This window comes from Capsella rubella, unplaced genomic scaffold (genome assembly GCF_000375325.1).
Source record: "Capsella rubella cultivar Monte Gargano unplaced genomic scaffold, Caprub1_0 scaffold_8, whole genome shotgun sequence".
NCBI lineage: Eukaryota > Viridiplantae > Streptophyta > Magnoliopsida > Brassicales > Brassicaceae > Capsella > Capsella rubella.
In genome coordinates, this window is record NW_006238916.1 from 5,479,846 (window position 1) to 5,496,430 (window position 16,585).

Below are 16,585 nucleotides of genomic sequence, written 5' to 3' on the forward strand. Positions count from 1 at the left end.
ATGAAGATATGAGATATGGTAGAGAAGGATGTGAGAATGGCTATTTATATGATAAGAAGTGATGTAAGTTACATTTTTAAAATAATTAAATTAGAGTAGTTATAATTATAATTTATAGTGTGTTTAATTGGAATTCAATAAAGAAAACCAATAGTCTTTGGAAATTTATATAATTTTCAGTTTCATTTTAGTAGTAAAGTGTGAATTTAAAGTATGAATTAATGTATATGATTAAATGTGTTTTTTTGGTTAAAAATAAATATTATATTTTAAAAAATAAATACAAAATGGAACAATAAAGAGAGTGGAACCTTACTTTTATATATATGATTTTAAATAATTTTTTACCAATAAGGCTTATAAAATTTGTTGTATGATATATGATTAAGTCCTTTCATTTTCTTTGCCATTTGATTATAACTTATAGTGTTATTAAATTTTGTATTGAATGATTGTCATAAACATTTATTTATTTATTTTGTTGAATGATATATGATTAAGTCCTTTCATTTTCTTTGCCATTTGATTATAACTTGTAGTGTAATTAAATTTTGTATTGAATGATTGTCAAAAACATTAAAAAAAAAAAAAAATTAAAGCCTTAAATATTTTTGCACCAATAAGTAGAGAGTGAAACCTTACTTTTATATATATGATTTCTATTTTCGAGTAAGTAATTGAGTATTGCATTGGAGCAAAACAATACTCTATTTTAGAGTTACTTTATTTTAGAGAAAAAATAAAGATTTACATTAGAAATGGCAGCAATTTAATATTTTCATGTTCTTTAACATTCTCACATTTGCGGTCTGGTGCACTTGAGAGTGGATGTCTTGCATCATCCCATTTGAACCAATCAGCATGAGGCTGGCACCAAGAGAATCAATCAAAACGTTACATTTTAAATGATCTGCATAACATATTATAGTAGAAAACAGCAACACATAATGACATAAACCACATTTTTTGAATTAAATGTGAAATTATATTCAAAAGAAACGTTTTTACAACATGCATCTTAATTTTAAAAAAATGAGTGGTAAATAAAGTTTTAAGAAACTGGTAAACGATTACAAATCTATTTTTTTATGGACAGAGTCTGAAGTCACCGTTTGAAGCCATCATTATATCGTCGATCACTCATTTTCTGAATCGGTAGAAGCTAGTTTTTGAAATGTTTACCCACCCACCCAAATGACTATTGATGGCATGTGGTGCTTCCCTTTTGATCATTCTACGAATGGGCTTTACCTCCTCATTAGCGAGCTACACTTCCCCTTCATTATATTCATCATGAATCCTGCACCTAAAGCCCCACTAATTGTATCACCAAAATGCTACTAAATAACAAACTATATGTAGAAATAAACAGAAAAATGTAAGTGCAATAGCCACACAGATTGTTCTAGATCAAAACAATAAAAACAAGGTTTCTCAAACTTTTCTTTGATAAATAGAAAATCTGTTTACAATAGGTTTTTCCCTAAATGATTTTTCTAATATCTCAAAGCTCTCTTTCTAAGATATACACACAATCTTAGAAAACTTTCAAAGAAACCCTCTGCACTCTCTAAGCTCTTAACTGATGTCTATGGTTTTTAATGGTTTTTGAGCTTTGTTTCTAGGATAGTTTTATGCATTTCTCATCTTATTTAGTGTGTTTAGGTTGCATTTTTGCATTTGTTGAGTTTTATTAGGTACTTGGAGTTTTAAGGAGTTCATGGAGCACAAATGTAGTAAAAGATCGAGTTTTGGAGTCAAAATTGGATCAACCAAGGTTGAAGAACAAGAGAAGGGAAGGAAGAGAATGACAACCGACCAAGCGGTCGGTTAGGAGGTCGGTTGAGTCAAACCCGAGAGCTTCTGCCCGAGATCAACCGACGAATCAACCGATCGGTTGAGTTTCCATCACAGGACAACCGACCGTTCGCTCGGTTGAGAGGTCGGTTGCCACATACCCGAGAGCTTCTGTCCGATATCAACCGACCGATCAACCGATCGGTTGTGTCCCATCATATGACAACCGACCGTTTGATCGGTTGAGAGGTCGGTTGCCACTTACCCGAGAGCATCTGTCCAAGAGAAATCGACCGATCAACCGATCGGTTGGGTTCAGCGAGTCAACCGACCGAATGGTCGATTGGTAGGTCGGTTGAAGGTTATAAAATTGAAAAAATCCGGTTTGTCCCGGTTATCTCCGGTTTGTTTCGGTTTAATGTCATGTTTTCTATAAATACTCTAATCCCAATTGGGAAGAGGTATGCTTTTGTTTCTAGGGTTTTAAGAAAGATTAAGGTTATCTTTTAGATCTTGTATTTGAATCTTCAAGTTTTAATATAAGTACTTCCTTCTTCCCTTAATCTACTCTCTTTCTTAATGATTTCACAAAGAATAATCAATTTCTATTGTGTAATCATAATGACTAGTGAGTAATCTTTTAGAGTCTTTGAGCTATGGTAGATCTAGGTTGATTTAGTGTAGGGTTATGGAGCTTAGGGTTAGATTTATGTTTATTCTTGCTTAATGGTTGTTTAACATGCTAGAAAAACATTGATCAAGTTGTTTCTAGATCTTAGGGAATTCATGCCCGGAAGGTGTTTGATGAATTTCCCCAACCAAAAACCTTTAAGATCTTTACATTCCTAGCCTTTGAAAATTGTTGATTAGGGTGTTTAGAGGCTATTTAGACTAGTTTGAATGCTCATTAATTGATTGATTGCCATTTGACAAATGTTGATTATTGATTGATTAGTGTAGGGATTAGCATCATGAAAATGGGTTAGTCTAATTAAGAGTTCTTTGCCAAAGGATAATGCTTGTTTAAGTGATTTGCTAGCTCCATAACCTTTAACTTCATCCTCCTAGATCGATAACCTTAGCTCGAAGATTCGCTTTTCGTTATTATTTGAATTTCGTTGTTTCCCGCCTAGTTTCATTTCGAATTGTGTTAGTCTTTTGCATCTTGTTTACTTTTGTTTGATTTTGTCCTTAGTTGATTTGGATTGCCTTATTAGTAATAGTTGGAAATCAAGTAAATCTTTATAGCTTAGATTAAGTTAGCTAGTGCATTCTTAGTGAGTTAATCATTGCAAATTTGGATCGATATTTGAACCGGATAAAATCCTATATCATTAACTATCTTTTCTCTCAAGTTAAAGCTTAATGCTAGATTCTCTTCTCTTGATGTGCTGAGCTTTTCTCAAGTCTCAGCTCCCTATTTACAGAACTAGGACATCTCCATACAACAGGAAATTCTCATTCTACTTCTAAATAGGTTTTAGGATAATTTCCTTTTTTTTTATGGATTAGGAAATTATCCAACTCACTTCTTCTTTGTCTTGTGTCCATGTAAAACCGCTTTTCTTCACTTTCCTCATTTGTTGTTCTGTTTTTGCTAAGACGTCTGAACTAGTACACTCTGTTGTTCAGACTGCATCTTCAATCTCCCCCCTTTTAACCTTGTAGTTCTCAAGCACATGGTCACTTAATCTTGTAAGTAGGTATAAACATAAGTTTCCAATTTCTGGAACTGTCTTGAAAGTCTGAAACCCTAAAACGGAAGCAAATTGCACAAGTAACATTGAAACTCACCCGTAATCCAAAAAACTTCAGAAACCATACTCCCCCATAATCCTGCAATACTCACTCTTCTCCCCCTGCTTGAGACAACACAGGTTAAAAACCACATCAAACTCTCTTAGTCAATGGATGATTATGAATCAGCATATGAACAACAGCAGTGAGCTTCTGAAGAACTACAGCCGTGTCAACCAAAGCCACATATGATGCTTATGCACTATCATCCCCATCCTAAGGCACTTTATCTCAACATTCTTCTTTCCTGCTTGTGAGCACACATAAGTTAAAAACATTCTCCCATTGATATAGCTTTCTCTAGTAACCAGCAGAGAACAAACATTGGATCTGATTCAGAAAGATTTCCTTTAAATCTAAGACCATGTTGATCAATCTTCCCAATGCTCAGAATATGATCTAACTGTTTCGTGCCATTATTAAGCATTCTCAAATTTCTTTGAGTTTCTTCAAGTTGTACTCTAGCTAATGATGCTTCTTCTTCTTTCCCAACAGCATATTTTTGTGATTCTGCAACCTTAGACTCTAACTTGAGTTTCTCCCTCTTTAACACTGAATTTTCCTAAACTAATTCAAGCCATTGATCATATAACATCTTGTAATTATCATTCTTTACCATGCTACAAGCTTCTGTTGTAGGTTCTGATGTAGTGAAAAATTCTGATTTGGCTGCAGATTCTGATTCAGTTGGAAGTTCAGATGCAGTTGCAGGTTCTGAAGCAGTTGCTGGTTCTGACGCAGTTGCTGGTTCTGACGCAGTTGCTGGTTCTGACGCAGTTGCAGGTTCTGAAGCAGTTGCAGGGTTTGAAGCAGTTGCAGGTTCTGACGCAGTTGCAAGTTCTGACGCAATTGCAGGTTCTAATGCAGAGTTCTTATCCTTTTCCTTGAGAATGATTTTAGTGATTCCTTTCCTTTCCTTTAAACTCCGTAGTTTGCTCCAGGATCTTGTCATATGATGTGAACTCCTATTACCAAAGTAACTTGGATCAAAATTCTGATGCTTCATTCTCTCACACGTCATACTACATCGATACCCAAGTCCTGATTTATTTCCTGACACACTTGATGCAGTCTGACTTTCTTATCAGACTTTCTTACCCATCGATACTTATCAGACACATCGATACATATCAGACTTTCTTACCCATATTTGATTACGGAATCCATTCCAATAAAATTTTCCTTGCTGTTTGAGTCTTCTTACTCTTTCTCTGAAGCTGTAGCAATACGCTTTAATATGCCCATTCTTTCCACAAAAATAACAACCAAAACTCTTGGTTATATTACTCCTTTCGGACTTGTTTTGATCTGGTACATACACACCTTCAGTTACAAACTTGATTTGCCCTGTTTGAGATCCTCCTTGTCCACTATACCCCAAACCTCTCTTAAATTTTATTGCTTTAGTAGAAATAGCCAGCTTATCCTTCAACTCATTTTGCAATGACTCAACGAGGTCATCAAGACGATGCTTCTCTTTAATTAAGATCTGATTCTCCTGTCCAATCTTAATCAGTGCTTCACGCACCTCCTTGTAACATTCTGTGAAATCATCTATCTGTCCTACATCAGATTCAGATTCTGAAACTTCTTTTCCTTCAGCAAATTCTGTGATTCCCAAGAATGCTCCAAACTTATTCAGTTCTCTTCCATCATCACTGTCATCCTCCTCTGAACCATCTTCATGACCACATTCCATATGAGTATGTCTAATACGTTTTCTTGTCCTGCTTCTTTTAATACTCGACCAAGCTTTTGGACCAGCAAGCCAATTTCATCCTTTTCTTCTACTTCTTGAGTTTTTCTTTCAAGAGAGAAAATATCTGGTTTTTTCAAACCCTCCAGTTCCATCTCATGAGCTTTAAGCATACCAACCACTTCTCCAAAGCTAAGATTTTCGGTGTTATGAGACACATTCAAAGCAGTCTTGTATGCCATGAATCTTGTAGGAAGACACCTTAGAAATTTCTTTACTAATTTCTTGTTTTTCTACTTTTTCCCAAGAGTCAACGCTTCTTGTGCTAAAGAACATATCTTGGAGCTAAAATCAGAGATTGATTCATAATCTTCTATTTTTAGATTTTCAAATCTTGAATCTAACATGTCTTTCCTTAAATTTTTCACCTTAGTGGTTCCTTCAAAGTGAGCTTGCAAGATATTCCATGCTTCTTTTGCTGTTTCACTTCCCTGAATCAGTTCAAACTCCCTTCTTCCAACATAATTGTGAATTGCTGTGAGTGCCCTAGCGTTGTACTTTGATTTCTTCAATTCATCATTAGTCCAATCTTTTTCTGGTTTATCAAGTTCTACTCTTGATTCATCCATGATTTTTGGTTCTTCCCACTTTTCTGATATGGCTTTCCATGCATACGCATCAATGCCTCTTATAACCGCCCTCATCTTTGATTTCCAAAAACCGTAGTTTCCATCACCTAATATTACGTTTGAACCTAATTCTAGTCCATGATAGCTCTCCATCTTCTCCACATGATCTCGCCTATAGTAATCTTAACAAGCGCCGCTCTGATACCAATTGTAAGTGCAAGAGCCACACGGATTGATCTAGATCAGAACAATAAAACAAGGTTTCTCAAACTCTTCTTTGATAAATAGAAAATCTGTTTACAATGGGTTTTTCCCTAAACAATTTTCTAATCTCTCAAAACTCTCTTTCTAAGATATACACACAATCTTAGAAAACTCTCAAAGAAACCCTCTGCACTCTCTAAGCTCTTAACTATCTTTTCTCTCAAGTTAAAGCTTAATGCTAGATTCTCTTCTCTTGATGTGCTGAGTTTTTCTCAAGTCTCAGCTCCCTATTTATAGAACTAGGACATCTCAATACAACAGGAAATTCTCATTCTACTTCTAAATAGTTTTTAGGATAATTTCCTTTTTCTTTATGGATTAGGAAATTATCCAACTCTTCTTGTTTTACTTTTATCCCTATAAAAGTAAAGTGTTCATGCTTCTAGACACTTCTTCTTTGTCTTGTGTCCATGTAAAACCACCTTTCTTCACTTTCCTCATTTGTTGTTCTGTTTTTGCTAAGACGTCTGAACTAGTACACTCTGTTGTTTAGACTGCATCTTCAAAAAAGTCTTTAAACTGACCAATTCTTGGAGTCATCCATAGTTGCAAGAAAAGAGTCAAGTTCCTCTTGCTTTTCTTTTTTCGAAATTTTCTTCCTAGTGATGTCATAACCAAGAGAACATTAGCCCTGGGCACGAAGCGAATATTCGGAAAATTTGTGATATTTGTGATTCGTTTCGCTTCGACCGAGTAGTTGATTTTAGTATTTGCTTCGATTCGTAAATTTTTGAGTATTAAATACTTCGAATATTCGAGTATATTTCGTAATATTCGCGAACTATTCGCTTCAACCCATCTAATTTTTTTTTGAAACTAAAAACATGTAGTACATAAACATAAAGTGCAAAATATGAGATATTAAAGGTTCTTGTTTGACATGTTTTCAAAAAGGAAATGTAACCACCGTTGATATCATACCTCTGAAAAGAACATGCCATCAATCTAATCCAAAAACCCAAAACCCGATAGTTAAAATGCCATTAATCAAAACATAACATGAAAGAAATGATGAGACTAACATCTTAGCATATAAATAGTTCAATCATCAGTCAAAGGTTTATTTGTTAAAGAGCAACATTTAGCAAAAAGTCCAATGGGCCAAAATATAGTAATATGAATAATAAACCTTTTAGATATAAACTCAAATCTATAATACACATATTATATATATACGAAGCGAAGCGGATATTCGACACTAAAAAAATCAATATTTGTTATTTGCTTCGGTTTTTACGAATAATACATTTTTATATTTGCTTCGTTTCAACATCTTATAGATATTTGTATTTTTCTAATCGAATCGAAACGAATAACGAATCGAAGCGAATCTAACAAATATTTTTCCCAGGGCTAGGATCACCAGCTGGATGTATTTCTTGGAGCAACTTATACATCAGAGATAAATAAAGAGTTTGTATGGATTCCTAAAGTTGCATCATAAGGAATGTTTGTTACAAATTTATTTTCTGGATATTATATTGTTTCCTTTTTTAATGGGATCTTGAATTATTTGTTATTAAAATAATTTATTCTGCAGTCATTAATTCTGTTTGGTTATAGGTTTAGGATTACATAAAATGTAATTTTTCTTGGCTACACTTATAAAAAATGCTTCCCTTTTTTAAATATTACAAAGTATTTATTTTTTTATATTAGTTATGGTTAACACTAATTGAGACTAAATATTGTTAACAGCTTCTTTTATATAATTTAATTTATTTTAAAGGATTTCCTAAATGGTTAAATAAGAGATTGTATGGATTCCTAAAGTTGTATCATAAGGAATGTTTGTTACAAATTTATTTTCTGGATATTATATTGTTTCCTTTTTTAATGGGATCTTGAATTATTTGTTATTAAAATAATTTATTCTGCAGTCATTAATTCTACTTGATTATACTAAAGGAGAATATTTTTTATAAGTGTAGCCAAACAGAATTAAAAAGAAAAATTACATTTTATGTAATCCTAAATTATTTTAATAATATAGATAGAGATGATAAAAACACAATATATCATTACACAACAAAATTATCAATGGCGGAAGATCTAGTTCTCGACACGGCGATTAGAGATTGGGTTTTGATCTCTCTCTCTGTCGTGATGGTTCTCATTGGAATTCTCCGTTACTTCGTATCTAAGCTCATGCGATCTTCTCTGTTACTTCGTATTTAAGCTCATGCGATCTTCTCCGTTACTTCGTATCAAAGCTCATGCGATCTTCTCCGACTCCAGATGCGAAGATGGTCAAAGAAGGGTGACTCATCTTCTGCTCTCCTTATTTTTCACGTTTGTGTAGATTGTTGTGTCATAATTAGCTGAAAATTGGGTTTTGATATTGTTTGATTTTTCCAGACAAGTTGTTATAAGGGCAAGGAGTCTTAAGGCCGGTGCTAATTTTATCCCGCCTAACCGGGTTAGCCTCTTGGTTTAATCTTTATTTGGTACATTTAGTCGGTTTACGACTTAGTATTTGTAAGGCACTTAGCGGTTTTCGGAAAACCTAATGAAAAACATATCTTCTTCATCTTATCTTTTCCCCTCTCTATCTCTTCGTGCGCCGTCACTACTCCATCCTCCATTATCAAACCAACTCGCTTCTAAGATGGTTCTTCTCTTTCTCTAACCATCTTTAGCGTGAGGTTTACTCAAATCCTAGGTTCACGGTGGATCTTTGGTTTGAGATTATTAATCCATTTTTACTGTTTCATTGGTATCAGAGCCAGGTTCTACTTCAACAATGAGCTATGGTTTCTGTGATTTTCTCCCTTTTGTGTTTCTCAGTTTCAAGATTTCCTTCTACGCAATTACCAAGCTGTATGAGGTTGATTAGAGTTTCAAATTCTTTTTCTGGCTTCATGAGCTATTAGTTTATCAGCTGTTATCTGATTTGTTATTGATGAAAACTGATGTCTGTGCAATCTAGTTTAGTTCCTAGCTTTTTGACTTTTTATTTCCAAGGATTTTTATGACAATTTGAAAACATTCCAATGCACTAGAGGTTTTGGCTTTTAGGATTGGGTAAAACCTTAAGGAAAGTCTTTTCTAAGCAATGATTCTGTGAAATTGCGTAGACTCATATATATGTCTTGAATTATTGTTCTTTACTAGTTACCAAGAGTTGTTGTGTTCATTTGGCATGATGATAGCTTGATTTTTTTTTCTATTTTTCTTCTCGTTCTTGTGTTGTCTCTTTGTTTTCCTTAAGGCAATATTGCAATGTAAAAGATTTTTACCAGATGTTTCTCAGTAGAATAGTTTGTGTGCTGTTCAAATATGGTTACTTAGAAATATTGTTCTCTGCAGGAAAATGGATTGCTACATGGTTCCCAAGGACCAAGCTCAAAATCCTCAAGCCCAAATGTTTTCTAGATCCTAACATGGCCATGGATATGAGGAAGACAAATCTGTCAATGATTATACCACAGGTAAATGAATTTGCAGTTCATCTATTCTCATGTTATCCTCAGTATATTAAGAAACTGATGAATTTTACCAACTTTTAGACGCTCACTTTTGCATGGGTCAACTTCTTTTCTCTGGCTTTTGTTTACACCTTTTGTTTTATGGGATGTTCTTCCATGTTGCAGGTACTTTTTAAATTTGTTTGGATTAAGAGGCTTATTCAGTCTCATTCTTGAAGATGAAAATGGTTAGTGTTCATATACTAATTCATTCACAACATCCTCCTCAAAATTTCTTACTTTGAATCTGTTTTAGTCACTGTAAGTGTTCTGTTTCTTATGCAGCAGTTGATGACACTCAACGAATGTTGCAAATGGGTGGTTTTGGTTTCGATGCATCAAAGGTATGTATAATATTATCCTTGCATCATTTGGTCGTTCTTTTTTTTTTTTTCTCTCGTATCTGAGTGGTAACTTTGTTGGCTTTATTTATTTTTACACTTTTCTTGAATCGTCCTACATTTTTTATTCTGTACGAAGTTGATCCAAGCCTGATTTTGTATTGTTGCATATGGAAATTGTCCGCCGACCTGAGTGCAGAAAAGGATGGTCTCAACATAATTCAACATGAATGGGCTCTACCGCGATTCGAGCACCACGCAGAATCTGTTTTGCGAAAACTTGTGCGGTAAAGACTACTTTATGCTCAATCAAAGCTTGCTCTTATCCTTTTACTTTCTGCTGTTAGAGTAGATTCTTATGTGTTTGGTTATTTACAATTTTGACAGAGGCAGACCAACTTAAACAAGGCAGTCTCACCAATGTCGACCATAGCAGTGTCCTCTTTTCTTGAATCTTTGATGTGTTTTTGCAAGAGAGCTAGGTCTGCATACAAATGAACAAGAACAGGAGGAGTAAGAGCAACCCTGGTACCCCTAAAGAGAGCAACTGAAAAAACAGCCTGGTAGACATTAGGGAAGCGTGATGGGAACACGAAGTAGCTAAGCCGCAAGGAAAGGAACCCAAGATGCTCAAGTTCATCACCAGCGTTCATGAATCTATCCATCCATGTCTTTTGTGTTACCCAACAGACATTACCTCTTCGTCGAATCTCCCACCATTCGATGTTTAGCTTCTTCAGAATCCACTTTTACAACATTCTAGGGGATTCTGAAGAAGCTAAACAACGAATGGTTGTGGGAGATTCGACGAAGAGGTAATGTCTGTTGGGTAACACAAACGATATGGATGGATAGATTCATGAACAGTGGTGATCCACTTGAGCATGTTGGGTTCCTTTCCTTGTGGCTTTACTACTTCGTGTTCCCATCACGCTTCCCTAATCTATCAAGCTGTTTTCCAATTGCTATTTATCTTTCTAGGGGTACTAGGGTTGCTCTTGCTCTCCATGTTCTTGTTCATTTGTATGCAGCCCTAGCTCTCTTGCAAAAACACATCAAAGATTCAAGAAAAGAGTGTTGATTGATAATTGAGTTTGGTTAAGAGTTGCAATGTTTCTTTCGGTCGTGACGTTTCGGTTGTGCTGTTTCATTGGAGAGTTACAAAGAGGAAGACACACATCTCATTGTGTTATTGTGTCTGTTTGTTTCTTATATAAACATATATGTATGATAGATGTAAGATAACAAGTTTCAATATAATAAAATTTCAGTTTTGTTCTTGTCTTCTTCACAAGAGAAGAGACATTGCAAACATAGCAAGTATCCAATTGTAGTTTTAACCCGGAATTTTAAAAATAACCCGGCATGATTACTTTGTGTACTTCTTTTTTACTATAGTAGGGATTAAAGAATTTTTTTGTTGGATTAAGGAAATTTTCATTTAATCGAGATTTAATTATTGACATGGAGCAATGTAATTGGTTGTTTAAAATTTCATGTGGACTTTAGAAGTTTATAGACTAGAGAGCATAAACCTTTTGACTAAGCCATAATCTGTTTACTCATATTCTAATTTCATATATTTAGCAATAAACCATATACTACTGCTACTTGTGTACGATTATGACATATATCATATACATTTGTTGTTATAAAATCATATATATAAAAGTAAGGTTTCACTCTCTCCTTATTGGCGGAAAAAAATTTAAGCCCTTCTTTTAAAAAAAAAACATATTTATATATGTAAATGTTTATTACAATCATTCAATACAAAATTTAATTACACCATAAGTTATAAAAAAATGACAAAGAAAATAAAAGGAGTTATATATATATATATATATAATTAAGGTTTCATTCTATCTTTATTGCTCCATTTGATATATTTGTTTTTTATTTAATATTTTTTTTACCAAAAACACATTTAATCATATTCATTAAATCATACTTTAAATCCACACTTTACTACTAAAATGTAACTGAAAATTATATAATTTTCCAAATACTATTGGTTTTCTTTATTAAATTTCAATTGAATACACTATAAATTATAATTATGACTTCTCTAATTTAATTAATTTAAAAATGTAACCTACACCACTTCTTATCCTATAAATAGTCATTCTCACATCTTCCTCTACAATATCTTATATCTTTATTATTTTCTTTGTTTTTTTAAAAAAGTTTCTTGCATGGGTGAATTCTCAACTAAGATGTCATTGTAAGAGTTTGATTAAATATTTGGTTTAAACTTTTGTTTTCAATTTTATTTATTTTATTGTTTATATGTATTTTTCAATTCTTCATTGTTTATTTTTATATTTTTAAATGTAATACATATGTATAATAATATTTTATGGTTATAAGAAAATAATTTTATTGATGGGATTCAAAAATATTGAATTCTGACAATTACACAATAACAAAATCAAGCTAAAGAAACCATTTTCGTTCTTTTACTTTGGATGTTTGTTTCTTTCTCACATATTCATGTATATTTATTTTAATTTTAAAAGTATGTAATTTTTTAACAAAATAAATTTTTGTTATGTAGTTATCAAACCAATTTTTAAGACATTATTTAAGAATAATAATCTTTATATTTAGTTTGTGATTCAACATTTAATAATACAAATAACATTATAATTTTTGTTAACTTTCAATTTTATACTTGATTTCCTATCTAAAAAACAATTTGATATTCAATTTTCTATCTATTATATATACTAAAAGGATGAAAAAATATAATTAAACCTAGAGATATAACTTAAATTAAAAGGAATATAAAAATATTTTTAAAAAATAAAATTATTTATTGGGAATTTTCAAGGTTTCACTCTCTACTTATTAGTCCATTTAGCATTTATTTTTTAATTATAATATATTTTTTAAATAAAATATTTATTTCTAATTAAACCAAATATCTAACACATTTAATCATATACTTTAATTCATACTTGAAATCCACATTTTACTACTCAATTGTAACTGAAATTATATAACTTGTGAATTGACTATTTGTTTGCTCCATTCAATTTCAATTAACACACTATAAATTATAATTATAACTCCTCTAATTTAATTATTTTAGAAATATAAATTACATCATATTTTATGCTATACATACCCATTCTTACATCCTCTTCCACCATATTTGATACCCTCAATATTTTCTTTGTTTTATTTTTAATGTTCTTGCATGGGTAGAAAGCTTAATTAAGATATCATTGTAAGAGCTTGATTATATATTTGGTTTAATTTTTTTTTCAATTCTATTTTTTCTTTGTTTTATTACTTCTTCATTTCTTCATTGTTTTCTTATATTGTTAAATATATAATACATATGTATAATAATTTTTTATGTCTATAATAAAATTACTTTATCGATGAGATTCAAAAATATTGATTTCCGACCATCAGTCCATCACACCTAAGAAAATCAAGTAAAAAAAAACCCATCTTCATTCTTTTATTTTAGATTTTTGTTTCTTTCTCACATATTCATGTATATTTATTATATTTTCAAAAGTATGTAATTATTGTAACAAAATAATTTTTTAATATAATTATCATACCAATTTGTAAGACATTGAAATAAATAAAATTTTATACACAAACAAAGGTAATGTGTATGTATATTTATAAGTTTACACACATATAGAGGTATCAAAATGAGCCGTAGCTCGCGAGCTAGCTCAGCTCAGCTCAGTTTTTTATGAGCATGAGTTCTATTTTTTAGGATCATTTAATAAATGAGCTATATGATCGAGCTCAATTTAGATTGCGAGTTATATGAGCGAGCTTTAATGAACATGAGCTACATCATGAGCTCCACTTTTCTAAAACTAAATATTATATATATTATATATATATATATATATATATATATATATATATATATATATATATTACAATATATAGAATATTTATAATATATTTTTTCCATTAAATAAACAAAATAGAAAATCTTAATGGAAAATCATAATTAAACAAAATTGGTTGTTTGGCTTTACAACGGACGACCATTGTTTTTTGCTAGCCTATGTCTTAGCATGAACTGTATATACAATGTATATTTACATTCAATTATTTTTAATTAATTTTAATTTAAGTTTTAACTTTTAGTAGTTGGTTTTATTTACGGTTTGAGAACTAAAATTTATTTTATTTCGATTTAGTTTTAATGTTTAATTTTTGCATTATGTTATCGGTTTTATTATGATTTTTTTAATAAAACTTGAATTATTGCCATTATAATATTTGTTTATATTAGCTCGCGAGTTTGCTCATCTAACTCGTGATCAACATGATCTGAGTTCGAGTTTACATATTGAAGCTCATATAATAAATGAGCTGAGCTGAGCTGGCTCATAAAATATCCGAGCTCGTCATGATCTGAGCCGAGCTGAGCGAGCTGGCTCATTTTGACACGTATGCACACATATTTGGATAAATTTCAACATTTTTAATGATTTTTTGATAAAGTTTGAAAAAGGGATAAATTTAAAAAGTGGTATTTGAAAAGGGGTGTTTTGAAAACTCTCTCAATACCATTTCTATTTTTATCATTAACATTATTACTTTTTTTTTTATCAAAAAATACTCAAAAGTACGGAAGAAAATTACAATCAAAATTGAACAATTAATCAACGAATAAATTCAAGAGATATGAATGTATGCTTGTATTGTATGATTTATAAAGTGTAAAAATGTCATAAACATTGAAATTTATTTCTTCCATTTTTTATAAATAATAAATAAAGTAAAATAAATAAACTTAATATATAACAACCCGCGCATATGAGTGGGACATTACCTAGTTTCTACAAAAGAAGTCATGCCGTATGGTGCGAAAATTTACCTAATATATAAAAAAGAAACTGATGAGTAACGTAAGTTCAAACCTGATTTTATTAAGGACCGACCACTTTTTTCCGCAAATAAATTACAAAACTAATTAGAAAAGCTTCCACTCACTCAAGAATAATTCAGGTAAAGCATATGATCAGATTCCCTTGAAATATTTTTAAAGGTTATACAATCCTCGTGCCATTGGTGATCTTTTTTATATATATATAAAGTGTTGTAACAACACCATTTAAAATTGAGTAAAAAGGAATTACAAAAACACGTTAAAAATCGAACACCCAATATTGTTCTCTTAGATATTTTTATATTCATGTTAATTAACTAGTCCAAGATATAAAAATCAGAAACCGAACCGAATAAGAGGAACCAAAACCATCACAAAACCAAGTGAATACTAAATTTAAGAACTGAAAGAACCAAAACCGAATAGTAACGAGCCTAAATTAATTGAAAACTTGAATCGAAAATCGAATGAAATATACAAAATACAGTTATACATTTAAAATATATTTGTTATTTTTTGACAGAATAACAAAAATATCAGAAAAAATTAAAATATCCGAAAAACCGAACAGAAAAATCGAAAAATACATAAATACCAAAACCGGAGCAAAAATAGCTGAAATATCCTAAACTTTTCGATTAGCACTGAAAAAAAACTACCCAAAAATAATTCGGTTTCTCATTCAAAATTCGAAACCACACCGGTTTTCTAAAAAACCTGATCATATACAGTATTAAACTGAGGATCCAAGAATTCCAAACCGAATTATACTGAATCGACACCAAACCGAATATCTAAAAGCCCATTAGTCCATTACTAATATGTATTAACTACCAGGAACAGAGAATTTCATTGTCTTTTCCTTACAGTCAGATTACACAACTTACAAGCACATATGGAAAAATAAAAGGTGAAATAAGTGTATCAGATCAAGGAATATATATTTCTGACATATAACAGTAACAAGGGGAATTTAGGAATAAACGAATAAAGAATAACATAAAACAGAGATGAGACGAGAGAGTGGTTTCTTAATCAGGGCCATGCAGCAAGAAGCAGAAGCAGGAGCAGCACATGCTCCATTTCTCTCTAACTCATCCACCTTTTTCTCAACATTGATTCTCTATAACATCATCCATCAATATATATAGTTATGTCTTTTCATCTATAGTTTGGTGCGTGGGAATATCGTGTTCTCCTGATATTTTCTCTTGTTCGGACGATGCTGACACATTTTGACATGTCCTTATGTATTATCTAATCTACCGACGATAAAAGATTTATGAGAATATATACAATAATATCATCTTAATAGCATCTATAGGGTTAAATAATTCTCTATTCTTAAAGTATTCTATAGTAAACATTTTATATATTCGTATTTTGACAAAATTACATTTTCTTACATTAAGATCTTGTTGTCTCATTCCACTGAGTATTTTTAAATATTCTAAAACAACTTAGTTAGTTTTTTTAATTATTTCTTTTGTTAAACTTATTTAATCTAACTTTTGTTTGTTTCTTTTGTATCTATAGTAATGTGCACTGGATAATGGGGTTACGGCCACTTTATTTGGAGATGATCAATTAAGCCTTAAAACCAGGACAAATATTTTCTTTTTGATTAGATTATATACATATTATGTATAAAATATAGTCCAACATTTCTTAAGAATTGTAATTTTTAAAACATTTGATACCATCATGAGTGACAATAA

At 31.5% G+C, this 16,585-nt stretch overlaps 1 protein-coding gene and 1 pseudogene across 1 annotated transcript; one reads left to right on the forward strand and one right to left on the reverse strand.

Annotated features, from left to right (window-relative positions):
- Nucleotides 1-3,862: 3,862 nt before the first annotated feature.
- Nucleotides 3,863-5,293, reverse strand: LOC111828998 (serine-aspartate repeat-containing protein I-like). The gene is made up of 3 exons (XM_023777592.1): nt 4,932-5,293; nt 4,211-4,559; nt 3,863-4,156 (listed from the first exon to the last, which is right to left on the reverse strand). Exons 1-3 carry the CDS (start codon nt 5,291-5,293, stop codon nt 3,863-3,865), a joined length of 1,005 nt encoding a protein of 334 aa, XP_023633360.1.
- A 2,875-nt stretch (nt 5,294-8,168) lies between these two features.
- LOC17875235 lies at nt 8,169-10,305 on the forward strand (annotated as a pseudogene).
- The last annotated feature ends 6,280 nt before the right edge of the window (nt 10,306-16,585 follow it).